We start from the raw sequence: 22,571 nt of genomic DNA, 5'->3' as shown, positions 1-22,571 counted from the left end.
AGTGAGTCACGAAACCCACGTCATCTCCCACAGGCATATATGCACACTCTGTGTTCTGCCCCCGCAGTGGGAGCCTGTGCTCTGGAGGCAGCCTGCCTGCGCTCCGTGGTCAGAGGGATGGGCTGGGGGGTGAGGGGAGGCAGAGTCGGAGGAGGAGTGAAAGAGGAACCCCCCTCCGGCCCCCAGCTCAAGGAGGAAATAAGGAGTTACCTGAAGCCTTCAATTTTAAGACTGCCCTCAGCCAGTTCCGTCACATGAACAGAAACTTATTTATAGCACTCTAGCTCCAGACATGTGGAATTGAAAGGGGAATATTCTTAAAGTTCCAGGGGAAGGGGAGCCCCTGATGATCACGAGTTACACATCAGTTCCTCCTCCCCATCCTATGGATTTCACACTCTGCCCTGTCACTCCAGGACCCCCAATGTGGAAACATCAGCATCAAAAATGGCAAAAAACAAAACAAAAAACCCAAACAAACAAAAAAACACACAACAACAAAAACAAAAATCCTTCACTTTTACAAATAACAAGAAAACTAGCCCCTGGGGGGACAAGCAGCAGTCATGGCTCAGGTCCTGCTATTTCTAGGACTGGAAGTCTGGACTTGCCTCTGTCCCTGTGTTCCTTCAACTGGGCAAAGCTATCACTTCAAGAGGACGCATGTTTGATTTACACAGAAAGATTGCTTGACTGTATCAAGATAAAAATTACCCACCCTCACACCGGTTTGTTCTCAGGCTCCTCTGAGAGGAGGAGGCATAAGGAACCAGAGGGGGAAAAATTTTTTTTTGACACTGCAAACCATTCTACTCCTCCTCCTCTTTCGGTAAAGAAATATTTAAGTTGCATGCATTCTTGGAGAGAATTTTCAAAAAACACTCAACCCACAAGAATTCTGTTCATCCCACAAAATCTGCCTTGGTCCTACGTGCATTTGCTAACACTGTCCTCCACTTTGAGCCTATCAGCATTTGCTGCTTGCGCCTGTAATCCCAGTCGGTTAGGATAACACAGACATCTGCCGCTCCAGGAAACAACACTCCCAGCCAGGGCTCCTCCCAAACAGGCTCCAATCTGAAGTTACTGGAAAGGGAATGGAAAAGAGGCCCATCTTCACTTAAACGTCATTAAACTCTCCGGCTAACTCTCTCCAGTTTTACTTTGGTGTACTTTCTTACTTGGTGTTTAACTTATCATAGTTACTGTCCAGTACTTTCAGGGGTTTTCTTGCTCAAATTATTAAAACAGATACTGCCAGGGCACCTGGGTGGCTCAGTGGGAGTTGAGAGTCTCAAGAGTTGAGAGTCCAACTCTTGATTTTGGCACAGGTCGTGACCTCAGGGTCTTGGGATCGAGTCGCGTATCAGACTCCATGCTCAGCAAGGAGTCTGCTTGAGATTCTCTCTCCTTCTGCACACCCCCCCAAAATAATTAATTTAGAAAAAAAAACATTGCCTAGGATTTATTAAAATGGCTTACTATCTAGATAGCATAGTTTCTGAAAACTGGATTAACAGAGAAACGGGGAAAGGGGAGGGGGGCAACCATTTCAGACTGCTCTCCCTTTCCAAATAAGGCAGGCTGGAACCGTCCTTTCCTACAGGATTCCACTTGCAGCAGGTACCATCTGGCTGCTGTGTATGAGCCCTGAGGCCAGGGCTTCACCAGCAACTTGGTTGTGAAGCAGTGTCACAGGATCGCTGTTCCCAATTCCAGGCAGTAAATGTTTTGTTAATATCAGGTCATTTCTATTTTTAACCATGTAGCATAATATTAGGCTTTCCCAGAGGCGTGAAATTCTGGCAAGTCCTTCCACATCAAGGAAGGAGATGCATTTTCTAACAAAGGGGGAAAATGCAGGAGGAATCTTTCCTTTCTCAACCCAGCCGGGAAGGGGAGATGTCAGGCCCGGTTTAGTAACAGTATTGTTGGTCTTTAACTGCCCTTCTTTACCATGACAGCAGATAATTTGGCTCTAGCAGCGCAAAGGTGAATTCGGGCACTGAACCTATAGAAATGCTCCAAGAAGTTTTACTATTTTAAACTATTTAAAATATCAATTGAAACCCCCACAGCACCTGATATCCTTGGGGTTTTTTCCTGTCCTGATCCTGGAGAAGAAATATAGTGGTACTACATTTTCTCTTAATTTTGCTTGTTTTTTTTAAGAGACGGACAAATTTTTTTGTTGGTTACTTTATTTTTATTTTTTTATTGTTTTGCATTTGGGAATTGATATTTCCCTCTGAAACAATAATGCAATTCAGTGAACATTAAATGCTAGATGCTGAGGGATTCAAAAGATAAGAGGTGGTCCTTACCCTGAGGGTTCTCACTGATCAGCAGGAGACACAGGCTCAAAACAACTAAATACAACAGTTTAAAAAAAAAATTGCACAATTCAAGCTGTGTCTGTATAAAGGAGCAATTACTTTGGCCTGGGGAAGAGGAACAAGGCAAGGCAAGAGATGCCACGTGAGCTGGATCTGAATAGATCTGCAGGGTTTGCGAGCCTGTGAACATCCCATGAAGGGCATTCCGAGTGAAAGGAAGCTCACGTGCTAAAGCTCTCATGTAGGAAAAGTCTTACCCTGGAACCAGGTGTGATCCAAGAGGTCAGAGTCAAGCAGCGACAGAATGAGGGGACTCAGAAGAGCAAGGCTGAAGGGAAGCTGATACTGTGTATCTGGTACTTTCTGCCTTAAGAAGGCAGTTGTTGGGGAAATACTTGTCAAAACACCTCTTGGTGTGTTGATTTTAATTTATTAAAACAATGACTTTTTTTTTAAATAAATGCCTGGTTTTCATTTGTACTTTTTTTTTTTTAAGATTTTATTTATTTACTTGACAGAGACCACAAGTAGGCAGAGAGGCAGGCAGAGACAGAGAGAGGAGGAAGCAGGTTCCCCGCTGAGCAGAGAGCCCTATGTGGGGCTCGATCCCAGAACCCTGGGATCATGACCTGAGCCAAAGGCAGAGGCTTTAATCCACTAAGCCACCCAGGCGCCCCACTGACCTGGTATTTTGGGCAAAAGGAAGAGAGAATGATGCCCGGCTGAGTGTCTTCACACTTGGTAAAGGTGTTGTTGAGCCCTTAGAGATGGACGTTATGTATTTCGTGCTCCTGGTGATAGGAATTAAGCAAAAAGTTATAAAGCTTGTCGAAGACCTAAGCCAAGGAAACGTTTTTCATTCTGCAGGCTTGTCTGAGACGACAGGAATATAGAAGAGACCCAAATGAGAAGAAAAGAGATCAATTTGGGGGGCCAGAGACAAATTTGGAGAGATCCCGGTTTTCAAGTGGGTCATCTTCCAAACAGGTACTTAGAACTCTGGGAGATCTACTCCTTCTGCTTCTGTTGCTGCTGTGTGTGTGTGTGTGTGTGTGTGTGTGTGCGCGCGCGCACGTGTACACGTCACTTAGGAAAAAGCCAACTCAAAAAGGAGGTGTTGGAGAGTCCTAAAGGTCAGGATGGGGAGACACAGGGGCAAGAGCTCCCATCCTGGGTACCATCCAGGAGGCTCCTTTGTGGTCCAACTGTCCGTCCCCCTTCACTCCAGTTGGGCCTCGATCTTCTTTCCTGATGGTCCCGATGGAGATAATCTCTGAGGCACCATCCAAGTCAGAAATGCAACTCAAGCCTCAAGAGCTGAGGCTAAGATGAATAAATCCATCAGAGAAAGACAATTATCATACGTTCTCACTCATGTGTGGAATATAAGGAATAGCACAGAGGATCATAGGACAGGGAAAGAAAATGGAATGGGAAAAATCAGACAGGGAGAAAAACCATGAGAGACTCTGGACTCCAGAAAACAATCTGAGGGCTGCAGAAAAGGGGGGTGGGTGGAGGGATGGGGTAACTGGGTGATGGACATCACATACTGTGATGGACACTGGGCGTTATATGTAACTAATGAATCATTGAACTTTACATCAAAAACTAATGATGTATTATATGTCGGCTAATTGAATTTAAATTTTAAAAAATGGAAAAAAAAAAAAAGTTGAGGCACCGGGCCTTCTAAAACACATCACCACCTCCCTATCTCTACACCTACATCAGTGTCTATCTGCTCTGCCCATATAACCATGGCCATCCACACGAGGGATACAGATATAAAGATATATGTGTGTATGGGCTTCTAGTCTAACTCACTGCATTGCTTAATCTTGTTTTTAAATAGAGTAAAATGTAGTAATAACTGCACCCTGTAATAAGTAGGAATTGTTCAGGTATTTTTGTCTGGATGATAACAACAAAAAATAGTAAATCAGTATCATTGTGATATGATGATGATAATAATTGTAGTTACCATTATCTGAATGCTTACAGTGTTCCAGCACCGTGCCAAGCATTTTATAAATATTAGCTTATTTAATTCTCATATATCTCTATGCATTTACCTTATCTAATGATGAGAACCTGAGCCTTAGAAGAGATAAGAAACTTGACCCAAGACTTTAAGGCAGTGAGTGGTGGAGTCAGGGGTCCTTTGCAGTCAGTCTAACCGAGGGAGGGTGCTCTGAACCACTGAACTATATGATCATATTTCATGTTTAAGATCTTATCTGAGTACGAATTTTACTTATCCTATGTAAGTACTAAATACCACAAGCTGCATTCAACACTGTTTGCTGGCATGGTGAATTGATTTAAGATGAGTAATATGCCTTTTATGAATTCTTATTTAATATTTTATGCCTACGATATACTCTAGAGGATGGACTCTCTCTGGCAGCAGTGTGGATCCCAGAGATAGATCCTAGATACCTAGTATCAATCAAGTTCTCATTGGAATTTCTCCTTTAATCTGGGATGCTCGCACTGTGGTTATTTAATGCTCAAAGGATACCTTAAAAACATTGATGATTGATGTTTATGGATGTAGATGTATCCCTGGGTGAGATCTATACTCCCTATTAAGAAACATGAAATCACACGATAAAATATTCCACCTAGAGTCTGAAGGGGAAAGAGACTCTTAAAATATTGGCACCATCGAGAAGAACATATCACCTCGGTCGTTCCCTGTTAGTCAAAGACGAAATAGAACGCCTGCTGCTGATTAAACTTAGGGAATGAGAGTAATCCAAAAATTAAATCTAGTTTGGCTAGAACAGCACATTTTTAGCATTAAGATAAATTCTCACATTTTCTGCACATAGAACAAAACTCAAGGACAGATAAAAAAAAACGTGACATAAGTCGAACAGTAACACGGAGCACACTTCTTAGACTGGTAAACAAATGGGCAGCTGGGTTCTTGTATTTTCATGCAAAGACTGATATGGATGGCCATGGCCACTTTGCATGGTGATGCTTGCACATTCGGGGTATTCTAGGACTGGAAGTTTCATGCTCCTCTCCATAAACTTTGTTTGAAGGACAGGCTATTGACAGATTTCTGTAGTTTTCTTCTCTATGCTATAGAAATTAATCATTCTTTAAATCATCATTGCAAAACACTCAGACCATATCTTAAAAAGTATCTGGTTGTAATAGTAATGATGAAATAAGGACAAAAATATGTGGTCAGATGCACAAAACTGGCCATTTCCAAAGTATAAGAACAGAATTTTTCATGTTTGTACTGTCTCTGTACCTCAGTCTGCCAGAGAAACCAAAACAACATGACTTACATAATCTCAATTTTTTTCCAGGTAATGATATCCCAAGGGTTTGGGCCTCGATTATACAAGTGCCTTCAAGGTCACATCTTCTCTATCAAGAAGAGTGACAAAACCAGAATTTTCCACAGTGCAATTCACCTCTGCTTTGCTCTCTGTATTACTGATAATTCTTTGGGGGATACTGGAGGATTTGCCTCTGGATACAAAGCACAGGAAGGGCAGGGGGAGTGAAAAGGTCACTGAATGCGTCACTCATCAGCCGTATGACTTGTGCGCTTGTAATGGTGGTTTCTGCCCCCCTCCCCACCACCCCAGCCTGCTTAGTCCTTCAACTTCTGTTTGATATGAATGAAGCTAGAGCTCTCTCATGAGATAAACCAGATAGGGAACTCTTCAGCCCCCAGGGTCATGGGTCAAGTGGGAGCATTCTCCTCCCAGGTTTGGACCCCTGCCCAAAAGTCTCTGAAAATCTGGTTGTTAGTAAACCTTCACGGTCTGGGCCTGCCCTGCTATATCTCGAATCCTAAGGGAATACGGAACTTACCAAACCTCTTTTTAGAGGCTCCTCAGTGCCTGGAGTCAGCCTCCCAGGGGAAGCAGCAAGAAGCTGGTACCTGCCCAAGGAGAGCACAGGCCAGACCAGTCCCGATTTGCAGAGCTCAGTGGGTTGAACGCCATGTCGGGCACTGCAGGTGCCGGCCCATCATTGGCCATGGGAAAAGAGCAGCAGGAGATCCAGTTCCATGTGTAGGGGTAAACCTAACCAAAGCCCTCCTCCTCAGGTGAACATCCCCCCAAGTAATTCCCTTCTAGAGAGACTCCTGTGGCTGAAAACACCAAGCAAAGCATTGCCTCTGATTTGTAAAGTAAAGTTCCTTCCGACTGAGTGGGTAGTACGGAAGTGGGTTGCTTAATTCTCTCACTGCATGAGGCGCCACCACCAAATTCTGACGCTTGTACTGCAGTTTCTGCCACTTGCTCCTTGACCCAGTCTCCTTGACCCCGTCTCAGATGATCACAATGCTGACGGACCTGGTATTAGTGAGACATTCACCATCAAATATGGGATCCAGTATCAAGCCATCATTTCCAGACACCTGTCTAGAGGGGGCAGATCCCCAAATGCACAGTTAATGCGGCGGCCACTCCATTGTGCACCATGGCTTCCTCGCCACCAGTGGCTTCAACAGCGCCTTAGGCTGAGGATGTGTTACACCTAAATCCAAGACAGAGCAACAACCACCAAGCTCATGCTGCAATGTTCTTTAAAGAGTTACCTCCTAAACACATTTAAATTAGTGGTGCGGGGGGCGCCTGGGTGGCTCAGTGGGTTAAAGCCTCTGCTTTCGGCTCAGGTCATGATCCCAGGGTCCTGGGATCAAGCCCCATATCAGGCTCTCTGCTCAGCAGGGATCCTGCTTCCTCCTCTCTCTCTGCCTGCCTCTCTGCCTGCTTGTGATCTCTTTCTGTCAAATATATAAATAAATCTTTAAAAAAAAAAAAAAATTAGTGGTGCGGCAGGGGCGCCTGGATGGCTCAGTGGGTTAAAAGCCTTTGCCTTTGGCTCAGGTCATGATCCCAGGGTCCTGGGATCGAGCCCCACATCGGGCTCTTTGCTCCGCAGGGAGCCTGCTTCCTCCCCTCTCTCTCTGCCTGCCTCTCGGCCTACTTGTGATCTTTGTCTGTCAAATAAATAAATAAATAAAATCTTAAAAAAAAAAAATTAGTGGTGCGGCAAAGTAGAAAGAACGCTTATCATCAAGGGCCATCTCTGTCCCTCATTATAGTGTGAATTCAGACAAACCACTTCTAAGCACTTCAGTTTCCCATCAAGGAGATACTTATTAATGCTTATCTCGTGGGATCGGTGGGAGAACAAGTGAGACTCTTGTGTTCATACATAACATTAGATTACATTATAAATTACATTGGTGTCCGACTAGCCACAAATGGTGCTCTCATAGGTATCAGTGGCAGAGCAGGTTCTGAGGCTTCTAGAATAACTTCTTTTGCCTCAGCCCTATCCCAGGCCACATTTCTAAACACCAACTCAATTTTAAAAGGCAACTTAATTTCAAAGTGACATGCAGCCATATTAACCATTTAACCAGAGTAGAATAAGTAGGGAAATACACAGCACCTCCGTCTAGTCAACTAGGAGTTGGAGGAGTAGTAGACTAGAAAGCAGTCTCTCAGCACAGAAACCGTGTCCCCAGGACACGGTTGCTGGCTTATAGGAGCCTGCTGTAACGGGATATTTCACCCTCCCAAACCTTCACAGAGAAGAAACAGGAGCTCTGATTTCCCCATAGAAAATGATGAAAATGATTAACCCAGGACTTGGGGCGGAGGGAGCAGCAAACTTCTATGAAGAGGCACGTCATAAGCTCTTCTGTCCTTGCTGGAAGGGATGCTGTTCCAAATGCACAAACCTCAAGGACTCAGGGCATGTTGTCACTGCATTTACTTCTTCGTCAGCAAAGAAGGTGGAGACCAAGAGTACGGTCTGCCCTGCTGATAGGAACAGGATTACTGTCCTTCACCATCAGCAGCCAGCAACCGAATAACTAGATTCCAGGTTACAAGGAGCCAACATGACATGGGAAGGCGGCAGTAAACCTGACACCAGCAACTGGCCCATGCCCAGGCCTGGCTCAGTGGGATGTTGACCAGTGAGATCACCTGAATTTCCCAGAAAGCATGGCGAACTTAAGGCTATTATGAAGGCTATTACCCAACATAAACATTTTAATTGTTTTGTTCATGATGATCCACACAAACTTTGGAGGTTGAAACAAAAACAAAACAAAAACAAAAAACAGACTTAGTGGCTTCAAGTAACCCATAGTGGCTTAAAAAGTCAGACTGTCCATCCATATGTGAGGGCAGCAAAAGTCTAGAACTGCGGTGTCCAATAAAGTGGCCACTAGCCTTGTGTGGCTATTTACCTTTACTTTTAAATTAATTCAAAGAAAATTTTAAATCCAGTTACTCGGTCTCGCTAGCCACATTTCACATGCTCAGTAGCCACATGGGTCCCACGGCTGCCGTACTGGATCGCACAGATGTAGGACATTTCCACCACTGCAGAACATTCTAAGGGACAGCGCTGCTCCAGACTGCAGTCAAGTTCAAAAAAACAAGACAAGAGGCCCTGGGCCAGGGAGCGGGTTTTGCTTCCCAGAAACGGGCCCTGCATAATGCATAATACAGTGCTTTTGCATACTGCAGCCCCTTTGCAAATGTTGGCTCTCCGATGATGGCGCCGCTGTCCAAAAAGGCTAGCTCAATTTGCATTATGTGTTTTCTGCGACCTCAGTATATTTGCATGCCTCCTTTCATGACCTATTTGTTCAGCCTATCCTGCCTATGAAACCTTCAGCTTCTCCCCTTTCAAACAACTCTCGGGGAGTTGCTCTCCTATTAATCTGTCAATGTCAACCTACCAACACCCTTACCGGTGTCATGAAAGCAGTCAGGGCTTAGCACAGTGCATAAGCGTTCCATGACTCACGTTTATAATTTTCCCTAACTTCTGCTTGTCCATTCTCAGATTCCTTGAGGGTCGGGCCTCCCTCCTCTCTGGCTCCAGGCCCATGTACCGCTGAGGCAGGTCACACACGCACACACGGGTTCTAACTGCCGAGAGGCCCCACCCTGGGAGGCTGTGAGTCATCGTTAGCACCTGGTGTGGTGTTTGTCATAGCCACCCTCTTGCCTGTAGTTGGGATTCTGCACCCTCGAGGTGCACCTGAGTAATACTGCAGCTCTGCACACGACATCCCCAGCTCCAGCGTACGTCACGGAGAGGGAATGTTCAGCCCACGGTTTGACAAGTGCAGATCTGTGGGAATTCTCATCTGATTTGTGTGCCGTTTTAGCTGTTGATCTGTTCACCATGGCGCGTCCCACAAGTGCCTCACACTCAAGATGCTGACTGCATCATCTGTTTCCTTCCGAATGGTTCCTCTTCCTGAATTTATTTCTGCCCAAGTCACAATTCCAGAAATTATCTTGGATTCCTTCTCCTGCTCCTTCTCACACTTCACAGCAATCAGACACCTAAGCCAGGCCTTCTGGCCTCCTCTTGTGAATCTGTCCATCAGCATGCCCCACTGCAGGGTCATCTTTTTTGGCCTGGAAATGGTAGGAGTCATTTCCTTGGACCTTGTACCTTCACCTCACCCCTTCCAGCCAGTATTCCAGATTGCAGTAAGAGTGATCCCTCCAGAAGCAAACTGGATTGCGGCACTCCTCCATTAAAAATTCTTTACTGGATCCCCATTGTCTTTGGCATCATGTCCAAACACGTTAGTAAGGTACTCAAGGTCCTTGACAGCCTGACCCTCAACTCTGAGGGCACCTCTTCTGTGAAGTTTCTAAGCTTCTGTTAGGGGTCAGGTGTCTTTGTTGTTGTCCCTCCTCTGCATTCCCATAACACTCTCTGGGCTTGAGCCCACCTTGGGATACATCTTCCTGTCTTGCCAAACCCACCCCCCAGCTAGAAGCTACCCAGGAGCAGGTGCTGTTTACTGTCCTGTTTCCAGTGTCCCCCACCTAAGAGGAGCTCCATGAATGTGTGACGGCTGACAGTTACAAGAACATTTTTGGAATGTGCACATGTTGTTGAAGTCCTAGTGATAAAGTTGTTAACAGCCAAAACACAAATCCTCATGATGAACAAGAGAAAACAGGAGATGCTGTTGCTTGGGAGTGGAGTAGGGAATGGTTCCTGACATGGCCTGAGAGGCAAGGAGTTTATAAGGCTGCCAAGGTACAATGGCCAGTGTGGGCTTGAAGATGAGTCAGTTATATCCAACCACTTGGAAACTTCCACACTGGTGTTGACCAAAGAGGGACCAGCAAAAGAGAGTCTCCTTTTCCAGGCATACTTCTCTGCAAATGGACATATGGCTTCTTCAAAGCCCTGGCTAAGTTCCTTTTGTCACATATCAGTAAGAACACAAGGACATAAGAGAGCCTGGGCTGAGGCTCTCTGTGGATTGAGGAAACTCGGAAGGGCCCCAAGTTGGCCCGAGACTCAGTTGTACTTTATAAGAGAAATCTTGCTATAAAAACATGACTTAATGTTCCACCAGGGGACTCACCAGATTAAACTGGATACTAATTTTATGATTTAGTCATAGATTAACTGGAATACCTGGCGAGCACGCCCCTCTGTGGACAAGCCAGGGCGCCGGAGGCCTTCAACAGCACTGATGGAGCACACAAATGCTAACCTGATACTGGGCAAAGCCAGCAGCGAACGCTTCATTTCTCCTTCATTTCTGTGCTTTGTCTGAGTTCCACTAGGTAATTTAAAAATAGGCCATGGCAGCAAAATGGGGCAACTGTCAGTTCACATTGCAGCTGCTTCCAGAACGTTGTCCTGCCTTTTTTAACAGATAAGCAAGACAGCCTCAAGTCAGTCCTTCCACTGGGGTGATTCTGCCATGTGGCCGGGTGATACAAATCCCAATTGTTATCCCAGCTCAGTGAAATTGTTGATGCTGAGAACCAATGGCCTCTGACCCAGAGAGTTCCTTGTGTTAATTGGACTCAGCATCTCCGAAATTGCATGGAAGAAGATCATAATAAAGTAGCTTTTTCCCACATTTATGCAATGCTATGTATTTACGTTTACCATATTTTATTAAAATTCCCTCCTTTAAAAAAAATGGCCCTAATTATTTTTTAAACCCCCAAAACTTATTAAAAACCAATTAAAATTCCAGCTATCAAAATATAAAAATTTTTCAACTGCAAGATGTTATTTGGGTGCAGACCTGCATTAAACACGATATATAACATGCAGCATTTCCCTAAAATTTTCTTTGGTATTGCTTTTATATTGCTTTATTCATTAAGGAATTATGAACCACTTGCATCCAAGACATGTTGTTAGGTGCCATAGGGACAGGCCACTAATGAAACCATGCCCTGCCTCTGGGTAGTTCACAGTGCTGGCGAAATAAGATGTCGCATGAACACCTGCAGTTCAAGACAGTATCTGATGAGTGTAAGAAAAGGTAGAAGAAACCCTGGAGAAGCTTCACAGAGGATGCAGATTTTCCCCTGGATCTTAAGGCACGACAGGATTTGGGGAGCTGGAAGTGGGGGTGGGGAACTTAGGCAGGTGGAAGGAAGAGCCGAAGTCAAAGACATACAGGCACTCTTGGGCAAGGGTGAGCTGTCTGGTCTTCCTGCACCATGGGACATGTCTATCAGACCTCTCTTCAGAGCTCCCCTCCCTGGGGGACACCAGTCATATCCCTCCTGCACCCTTTCCTTAGGATCAGGGGACAGGAGGGTACCCTTCTCACTCCCAGGTCTGCTCCTCAGGCTCTGATGGAAACACAGGTGCACTAAAACTTGCCATGTTTTATTCCACTATCCCCTCTCCCATCCCCCACCACCCCTATTATTTCTTGGCCATTCTCCTTCAGTGAGGACTCTGGCAGTGGCTGGCTCTCTGTTCACCTGTCTCCTGCCACAATCCTGGATGACTTTAGCACCCACCTGGATAATCAGGCCACACACACCCTGGCTTCTCAGTTCCAGATGCATCTTAAGTGTCCCCCTCCATGCCACTGTGCCACCACCTCCCCCCGCCAACGGCACATCCTGGACTGTAACATCAACCAAAATCCACTGATCATACCAGACTTCCAGCTCTTCTGCTCATCCCTTTTTACTATAACATCTCTTCCACCTCTTGGGAACCTCTGGTCCATTGGCCCTTTGCTCTCTCGTGGGCCGCCTTACTGACTTTCCCTTCCTAAGCAGCCTAGATTCTGTGCTAATCCTCTTAATAAGGGGCACCCAGGTGGCCCAGTCGGTTAAGCATGCAACTCTTGATCTCAGCTCAGGTCTTGTTCTCATAGTGGTTGAGTTCAAGCCCTACTTTGGGCTCCATGCCCAGCATGGAGCCCAAAAAAAAAAAAAAAAAAAAATCCTCTTAATAATTCCCTTGCCCTTTATCTTTTTTCTCATCTCTCTGCAAAAATGTGGGCCATCGGTGGTCTCTGGGTCTCTATCAAGGCCCCTGGCAACTGCTGGAGAAAAATCACTGAAATGTGAGACGCAGTACCCACTGAAAGGTCACAGCCACCAGCCTCCTGGAACTCCTCAGTGCTGCCCATTTTCCCTGTTCAACTCTCTCCCGTTCAACCTTCTTCCCTTTGCGCAGTGTTTAGTCCCCCCTCTCTTCCACCCCACCCCTTAGTGGTCCTCAGACAGAAACTTCTTCAGCTCAGTGCTGCCCTGCCCACTCATTCCCTTCCTTGTGTACCACCCACCGCTCTGTCCCACCCGTTACAAGCCTCTCCATCCCGACTCACGATCCCGGCTCCTTGCTGTCCTCCGGCCCCTTATCCATCCGGCTCCCTTCCCCTGCCTGCATCCCCAGCTGCCCCAGAGCATCTAATCACGATCCAAGGTCTCCTATCAAAAAAAAAAAAAAAAAAAAAGGAACAGTTCTTCCTTGATCCCACATCCCTTCTACTTGTTTCTTCTCCTTTACACACAAACTTCTCAAAGAATTATTTACACTCACTGACTCCATTTCCCCACCTCCCACTCACTCCTCAACCCACTCCAATCTGGCTTCCATGCTTGTCATTCCACCGAAATGGCGCTTTGTCAAATGACTTCCACGTCTCTGAACCCGGCAGGTCTTGCAGTCCTTGCCACGCCTGCTCTCTGGGCAGTGTTGACGGCCTCCTTACTCCATCCCTCTTGAAACACTGGGTCCCTGAGCTCCTACAAAGCCATCTTCTCCTCCAGCGTGCCTCCCTGCCTCCTCCTCCACCCATGCTGAGTCCCGGGGTTCCTCAAGGCTTGGTGTTCTTCTCACTCCGTATCTTCAGGGGTGGGGGGGTGGTATCCTATTTTTGTATCACAGACCTCTGGGACAGTAGGATGAACTCTCTAGATCTTCTCAGACCATTTTCAGATACATAAAATAATAATATACAGGGTTTCAAAGGAAACCACTTTCATCGAAAGTCATCAAAATATTTTTAGAAATCTGTGATTCAGTAACGTCTGTGAAATGTGAAAATATCTATGATTGCTATTGGTGACAAAGTCACAAGTACTGCCGATACTATGGTGGTTCGTTGCCTGCGTTCAGAAATGAAAGCCATATTTAGATTTCGGTTGAAGGTTAGTCGAAATAAACATGTAATTTTCCCATCCAAGTTCATGACCCACTCCCAGGAAGTCCTGCTCTATAAATTCTCCATAGGTCACCTTCTCAAAATTTTTTAAGATTTTATTTATTTGACAGAAATCACAAGCAGACAGAGAGGCAGGCAGAGAGAGAGAGAGAGCAGGAAGCAGGCTCCCCGCTGAGCAGAGAGCCCGATGCGGGGCTCGAACCCAGAACTCCAGGATCATGGCCTGAGCCGAAAGCAGAGGCTTTAACCCGCTGAGCCACCCAGGCACCCCTCACCTTCTCAAAATTAAAACTGCCAAAGCCAAGATGCTAACTGCCAATGACTCCCAGATCTCTATATCCAACCCAGAACTCACTTGTAATCTCCAGGGCTGAATATTCAACTGTTTACTTATTACTTCTACTTGGAAGTCTCCACAGAAGCAATACTGTAGTCCCCAACCTGGCCCTTCATGCTTGCTTTTGTGCAGCATCATCAGAATCTGGCACTTTCTCTCCTCCTTACCCTCATATTCAATTCAGTCACCAAGTCTTTGCCATTTTACTTCCCCAATAGCTTTTTAATCTGTGTGTGCTTCTCTTCCATTTCCTAAGTAGGTTAGGAGATCTCCTAGCCAAGTCATCTCTTCTGCTCCTCCCCCTAAATCCCTCTTTCCCCACTGCAAGTAGAGTGATAGTGATGAGTGGAACCCTGGCCCACTTCAACCCCTTCTGTGGCTTTCTGTACTTTCAGAATGGAAACCAAAATCCATCATGGAGCCAACAAGGCCCTGTCAGATCTGGCCTGCTGTACTGCTCCATCCACACTGGCTTTGGGTCCTCCTATGTGCCAGGCCACCTTCTGCTAAGGAGTCTTTGTACATGCTGTTCCCTTTTCTAACAACACACACCCTGCCTTCCCACTATGCCTCCGATGTCAGCCCAGGTCTCTTCCTCAGAGAGGTTTTTCCAAACTGCCCCTCCCCCAACTAGATTAGGGCCCTTCTACCCTATCTTCTGAGGCTGTCCATAAGCTTCCCCCCCTTTTTTTAAATTTAGGACATGTAATTTTACATTTAATGATTATTTAATTAAATGATCTACCTTCCTACCTAGACTGTAAGCTCTGTAAGAACCAAGTCTTTGTTTTACTCATCATTCCCATACCCCAATGTATGTGGCTATATTGCCTTTTCCACGAAGAGTCACTGGTTAGTATGAATTTATGTTCCTCCTAAAGCACCAAGTGTGGGAGGTATCTTTTAAAATTTATCTCACAGGGCCGCCTGGGTGGCTCAGTGGGTTAAAGCCTCTGCCTTCGGCTCAGGTCACGATCCCAGGGTTTGAGCCCCGCATTGGGTTCTCTGTTCAGCAGGGAGCCTGCTTCCTCCTCTCTCTCTCTCTGCCTGCCTCTCTGCCTACTTGTGATCTCTGTCAAATAAATAAATAAAATCTTTAAAAAAAAATAAAATTTATCTCACATTGACTTTCCTATATTGATCATTGATCTCTCATTGTTACCAGATGATAACATGAAGGAAACATTTTAAATCTAATGAAATGTTTATTATGAGCCATAAAAAGAAAACTGGCAGTGTTCCCACCAAGTACCTAGTTTATCCCAGCAGCCCAGCGATATCTATATATCTATACTACTGCTCCATTTCTTAATATTTTACTCTGAGAGCTTCAAAACATATAGAACAGTTGACAGAATTGTGTAGTGAATATCCATATATCCACCACTCACAGTCTACAATTGTTGACATTTTGTTATATTTGCTTTATCATGTATCGATCTATCCAACCACTGATCCACCTTGTGTTCTGGTGCATTTCAAAGCCAGTTGCAGACATCTGCCCCCCCCCCAAAACCCTTCAATACGTACATCATTAACTAGCACTGAATATTTGTTATGGCTTTTGTGGTTTTGATTGTTCATGTTTGTTTGTTTTTTCAGGTTAGAGGTAGGAATTACCTGTAATGAACTGTGAAAATTTTAACAGTAGTAATGAGTTTTGACAGTAATTTGACAATTTTTTACAGTAATAATGAGTTTTGACAAATGCATGTAACCATATAACCCCTCCAAAAAAAAAAAAAACACAACAAAACCATGTAACCCAAACCCCCGTCAAGTTTTCATCACCGCATGAAGACTCCTTATGCGCCCTTTTTAGCCACTTATGCCTGTCCCCTCTCTGCTATTCTGCTTTCCCCATAAATTAGTCTTGCCTTTTCTTGTTCCATTTTTTTAAAAAAATATTTTATTTATTTTAGAAAGAGAGAGAGACACAGAGCAGTGGGGGGAGGGAGAGAGTCTTAAGCAGACTGCACTGATTGCAGAACCCAACATGGGGCTTCATCTCAAGACCTTGAGATTATGACCTGAGCCAAGACCAAGAGTTGGATGCTTAACAAACTACACCATCCAGGACCCCTCTTGTTCTATATTCTAAAATGGTTTTAAGTTCAACTTTTAAGTCATCTCAGACCCTTTTTAGAACTAGGTGGAATATACTAAGTTGGTGAGATAAATGAGCCTGTATAATAATGAAATTAAAATTATGTGGGACACCTGGGTGGCTCAGTTGGTTAAGCAGCTGCCTTCGGCTCAGGTCATGATCCCAGCGTCCTGGGATGGAGTCCCACATCGGGATCCTTGCTCCGCAGGGAGCCTGCTTCTCCCTCTGATTCTGCCTTCCACTCTGTCTGCCTGTGCTCGCTCTCGCTCGCTCTCTGACAAATAAATAAAATCTTAAAAAAAAAAAAAGAAATTAAAATTATGTATGAGTAACTAATCAAAATTATAATCTTCTTCCAAAATGACAAAGACTTTTTTTTAAAAAAGATTTTATTTATTTATTTGACAGACAGAGATCACAAGTAGGCAGAGAGGCAGGCAGAGAGAGAGGAGGAAGCAGGCTCCCCGCCAAGCAGAGAGCCTGATGCAGGGCTCGATCCTAGGACCCTGAGATCATGACCTGAGCCAAAGGCAGAGGCTTAACCCACTGAGCCACCCAGGCACCCCGACCAAGACTTTTAAAAAGAGAATAGCTGGAAAAGTTCTAGAGAAACTGGCATTCTCATACACATCTAGAAATGTAAATTGACACCAATATTTCTGGCAGACAATTTGGGAACAAAAAACTTTAAATCTTTGTAATGATTTTAATCTACTAATATAAATTCCCACTTTGGGAAACTTAAGGAGATAATTAAAGATGTGTATAAATCTATAAGAATATTCATCATAGCATTATTTATTATAGCAAAAAGCTGGAAGCAAAGAATATGACCAACAGAAAAAATTATGATAGATCCATCCAGTAATTGAGGAGTATATTATGAAGATAAAGAGAACTACCAAGAAAAAATGAACTTTATGTAGTGGGTTTAGTCTTAGAGTAATATTTGTATTGTAATTTTCACATTATTTCACATTTATTACAGACTAAAACAAAAAATATTAATATAATTAAGGCATAAACATAAAATACAAAATTATTAAAGGAAGGGAAAGTTCCTTACAGTTTTACATTTTAATAAGAAATATCACTGTGAATTCATGATTTTTAAAATACGTATTTCTAATAAATTTTATTGAAAGGATTGAGGAACAATGCTATGCCACTAGCAATGAATGCACCTCACAAATATTAATTCCTAAGTACTGTCTTAACTAAAAGGACCCAGAGCTTCTTGGGTTCCAGGCCTGAGACAGGTAAAATACAAGGCAAAACTATGATATTTTATTATACCAGAAAGCAAAGAAGTGCTCAAAGACAAGTCAAAAGTCAAACTCAATGAACCATTTTTGATACATTTTGAGCATCAAAGAATGTGATGAGGTAACTGAGTAAAATATATCCTTGAGACCACAATGATAATAAATAAATTACATACATAAATAAAAGAGAAGGGGGGGATTTCTCCTTTAGAGAAGAATGCCAACTATTACTTATAGAAGAAATGACAGAATTAGAAAAATCATCATTTTGCTATCTCTGTGTTATTATAAAATCGGGAAAAGTACATCCAAAGATGCCAAAATCATTGGGTAAAATGTTGTTTATGAATAGGCTAGTCAGTGTCAAAGAATCTTCTATAAGATTACCTACTAAGGGGCACCTGGGTGGCTCAGTGGATTAAGCCACTGCCTTCGGCTCAGGTCGTGATCTCAGGGTCCTGAGATCGAGTCCCACGTCGGACTCTCTGCTCAGCAGGGAGCCTGCTTCTCTCTCTCTCTCTCTCTCTCTCTCTCTCTCTCTCTGCCTGCCTCTCTGCCTGCTTGTGATCTCTCTCTGTCAGGTACAGAAATAAAATCTTTAAAAAAAAAAAAAAAAGATTACCTACTAATTGCAATGGGGGGGAATATAACTTTACATTGAAGAAATCTGGTAGTCACCACTTTTCCCTAGAAATCAAACAGAATTATCAAACAGCATTGTGAGGTGCTGACATGTGATGTTATAAAGAATATCACACCACCTATAGAATATGCGTACCGAAAATGGTTAATGTGAATTTTATTATGAGGACACAATCAAATTCGGAACCTAAGACCTATGAGGCTGGGACTCTTCAAAACAGTAAAAAAAAAAAAAAAAAAAAAAAAAAACACCATGGAAAAAGGGGGATCTGAGTGGCTCAGTGGGCTAAGCCCCTGCCTTCAGCTCAGGTCATGATCTCAGGGTCCTGGGATCCAGCCCCATATCAGGCGCTCTGCTCAGCAGGGAGCCTGCCTTCCCCCTCTCTCTCTGCCTGCCTCTCTGCCTGCTTGTGATCTCTGTCAAATAAATAAAATCTTTTTAAAAAAATGAAAACCAAAGACTAAAGGGACATAAAACTGCATGCAATGCATGTACTCTGATTGGATCACAGATCAAAACCAACAGTTAAAAAGACATTTTTGGACAATCTAAATATGCTCCACATATTAGACAATGTCATGGAACTGTTACATTTTCTTCGGTAAGATAAACGATATTGTGGCTTTGTAGGAGAATGTTTTGATAGGAGATGCATGTTTAAGTATTTAGGGTGAAGTATCATGAAGTCTAATTACTTTGAAATTCTTCAGAAAAAGAATACATAGAGAGCACATGCATGAGAGCACACACGTGTAACCTGACAAGCTAAAGAGTAATGGGTGTTTGGGTTTAAGATTCTTTTGTTTTTTTTAATTTTTTCCTTTTTATTTATTTAATAGAGAAATCACAAGTAGACAGAGAGGCAGGCAGAGAGAGAGAGAGACAGGGAAGCAGGCTCCCCGCCGAGCAGAGAGCCCGATGCGAAACTCGATCCCAGGACCCTGAAACCATGACCCAAACCGAAGGCAGAGGCCTTAACCCACTGAGCCACCCAGGCGCCCCTCTTTTTTGAGAGAGAAAGCATGAGAAGGGGGAGGGTCAGAGGGAGAAGCAGACTCCCCACTGAGCTGGGAGCCCAATGCAGGACTCCATCTCAGGACTCCAGGATTATGACCTGAGCCAAAAGCAGCTGCTTAACCAACAGAGGTGCCCAAGAGTAATGGGTGTCATTTGTACTATTCTTTCAACTTCTCTGTAGATCTGAAAATCTTCAAATTAAGACTGAAAAAATTTTAAACAGGTATCTGTTGATGCACTGTATCATTAAGTGAAACAGTAGATACAGAACAATTCTATTTTTTAAACCTATTCATATATATGCACTGATGTGTGTTAGAGTAAGGTCAGTGGCTGTGACAACAGGACCCAAAGCATGGCAGCTCCTACAAGACGGAAGTTCTTGTGCCTGTGACAGTTCAGGCTAGATGAACCAGATCGGCAGGCAGGCAGCTCTCCTCCACCAGGACTTTCAAGACAGGCTGATAATGGTTCAATTGTCTTCAACACCCGACTTTCAAAGTTGTTACCTTGCAACGGGAAGTGCTGAGCCAGACACTGAAGCAGAATGCACAGATCACTCCCACTCCCACCGGCTGGTGAGACTTCCCTCCTGAGTTCACATGCAGTGGCAGGGGTTCAGTTCAAGGTGGGCGGCCATATCTAGCTTCAACTCATTACTTGAGAAGGTGTTTCTCGGTGGAAAGCTGGTTGCCTCCATCACAGCCATGAAAAGGGAGTCTTAAAGAATACAGACCAAGCTATTTGCAGTTTTTATTTCAAGGTTAATGCAGTTTTGAAGGTTTTAAATTTTCTTAGGCTTGTTTTTATTTTTCCATTATGAACATGCATTTCTTTTGTAATGAAGAATTATACTTTATAAAAATAGGCCACTGAAACTACAAAAAGATTATTTCACTGGCAAATCTGGAAGGGATGCTTTATTTTCCCGCTCTGAAAGACAGATGCTAGTCTTAACACCGTGCTAAGCATTTTTCTACTCAGACTTCCAGCCTCTATTATATTGACTCTCAATCCTTTGCTTGAGTCTCAGAGCCGCTTCCCCACCAACTGACCCTACCTTGCTATCCAGCTTTTGTTCTCCCGCTCCTCCCACACTCTCTGCTCTGGCCCCTTGCCCTGCTGTCTGAGAATCACGCCTGACTTCTTACTCCATCCATACCTTGGCTCCTGTGCTGCCTCTAATCGATTCAGTTACTAGTCATCCTTCAGGTTCCAGAAACCACCACCTGCCTCGTGAACCCTGCCTTGACTTCACATCTTTTTCTGTGACTTCCTTTGGAATTCAGAATTGGTGCCACCCAACTGATCGCTTAATTAAATGTTGTTTTGCATTTTGCTCGTATGGTATAATCTTCTCTCTCCCACTGCAAGCTTTTTGTCTTCAGATTCCTTCATGGTGCCTAGCATGGGGTTGAAGATATAGTAGTTGCAAATGATACTTCTCAGTTAATTCCCACATTTTAGATATATTCTTTTGAGTAGGAGGTAATCTTGTAGGTGATCTCCATTTGATGGCCAAATATTTCACGTTCCTCAGATGCTCCTCTCAGCTAAAAGGGGAATGTGAATTCAAATAAAGAATGGAGGAGAAATACATTGTAGCCACACTGCCCGTGAGAAATCTCCACTGAGGGCAGTCTCAGTGTGCTACTAAACACTACATTGGGGGCGCCTGGGTGGCTCAGTTCATTAAGCGTCTGCCTTCAGCTCAGGTCATCATCTCAGGGTCCTGGGATCGAGCCTCATGTTGGACTCCCTGCTCAGCAGGGAATCTGCTTCTTCCTCTCCCTCTGTCTGCTGTTCCCCCTGCTTGTTTTCTCTATCAAATAAATCTTTTAATAAATAAATAAACCTTTTAATAAATAAACACTACACTGTAGCATTCAAATTTTAAAAATCCAACATTTCATTTTCCGGCCACATACCACTTCCTTACCCACTGCCCACCACAAAGAACTCTATCCCAGAGAATAGCATACATACTTGTCCCCAAAAGCATAAAAATGTGTCACCCAGGTATGACTACAACACACAAGGGATCAATTTGCATTACAAGGAATACCTAGCAAGTGTCAGGAAATCTGTCATGTTTGCTATTTCAGTAGCTTGCAGCTCTGAGTTTCACCCAGAGGCCATTCTATAGTGAGATGGACAGTAAGCACAAAGCCAACTCAAGAGTCCCACATGCCCGTCCTTCAGCGAGCAGACCCAGTGGTCATCAGACATTAATCATCAAGGCCACTACTGCTTTCAGATCAGTGTCTCAGGCTGAGTCATTCTAACCTGCTAGCATGAGAATCACAGACAACGGCAGGTTGGCAGCGGGGGGTCGGGGGGGTGTCTCTTTACCAAAGTCAATGGTATAGACCAGTGTGCACGATATTTATACATGTGACAGCCCATCTGACTCCAAAAAGCATCTTGTGGCAAAAATGGAGACCAAGGTGTATTGTTGATCCTGCTCTTACCCAGCCCCATCTGGCAGCCATATCTTCAGGAGGGAGAGACAAATGGGGTTAAGCAGCAATCTGATTCTGGCAGGTGGTACCTGAGTCCAAAAAACAAACAACCCCGCACAAAAAACGTCAAACCCAAAAAGGGTCACTGATCCTTGTTCTTTACTGTTGTTGAAGTTTACAATTCTAGTAAGCTCAAAACTGTCCTGAACATGGGCAGGGCTTTGCTGCTCTTAGAGTTTTTCTAGATAAGAGAAAGTTTAGCCTGCTTTGTGATATGGCCAGCATTCTGAGTAGACCATGCTAACTTTATGGTTCTTGAATACAAAGGGGGCCTCCCTATCCAGAATGCTGTTTATATGAGCTACCCTCAATTTTCTAAGGCTGTTTTTGTGTTTGAGGCACAATAGGGGTGTGGAGTTTGGAGACTTTGAAAGTACACATTTGCACCCACAGTCCCTTGGTCATCCTTCCCATGTTGATACTGTTTGAATGTCGAGGACCACCATCTTGATCACGGTCCTTCATACTCTCATGAAAACACAATCATTTTGAATGTCAAAAACACATGGTCTTTTCTCTGGCACTAGCTTGACATTACTCTTTTCCTCTTCCCTCTTATTCCCAGCAGGTTGTACCCTGGTCTACACCATGTCAGAAGATCTGCTCAGCCCAGCTTCCCATCACATGACATGTGGCAAAATGGGTTTAGTGTCTCCGTCAATCAGAATTCAGCAGCACACAGTGGGGGAGGGAAGGAGGTGGCATACCAGTAGAGACCAGTTTCCTGGGTCTTGGAAATGAGCCATCAGGCAAGAGCTGAAAGATAAGTTGGTCTTTTCTGGCTCTGACTACTTCAGTCTCCTTTGCTCTACTAATCATCTCTTTTCACTGTCACCTTGCCTTTCCAGACTCGACATTGTTA

The 22,571-nt window shown here is 44.2% G+C and overlaps 1 protein-coding gene across 3 annotated transcripts in view; it reads left to right on the top strand.

Annotated features, from left to right (window-relative positions):
- The window catches only part of MARCHF10 (membrane associated ring-CH-type finger 10), an 84,333-nt gene that overhangs the window by 13,694 nt on the left and 48,068 nt on the right, over positions 1-22,571 (top strand). For all 3 annotated transcript variants that reach the window (XM_082706552.1, XM_082706553.1, XM_082706554.1), the window contains one exon: positions 3,204-3,323. In XM_082706552.1, coding sequence (XP_082562678.1) covers positions 3,204-3,323 — 120 coding nt within the window. The remainder of the gene's footprint in view (positions 1-3,203; positions 3,324-22,571) is intronic.

This window comes from Mustela nivalis, assembly GCF_964662115.1.
Source record: "Mustela nivalis genome assembly, chromosome: 17".
Taxonomy (NCBI): domain Eukaryota; kingdom Metazoa; phylum Chordata; class Mammalia; order Carnivora; family Mustelidae; genus Mustela; species Mustela nivalis.
Note: the sequence above shows the minus strand (reverse complement) of the source record. Positions and strands in the feature narration are given on the sequence as shown.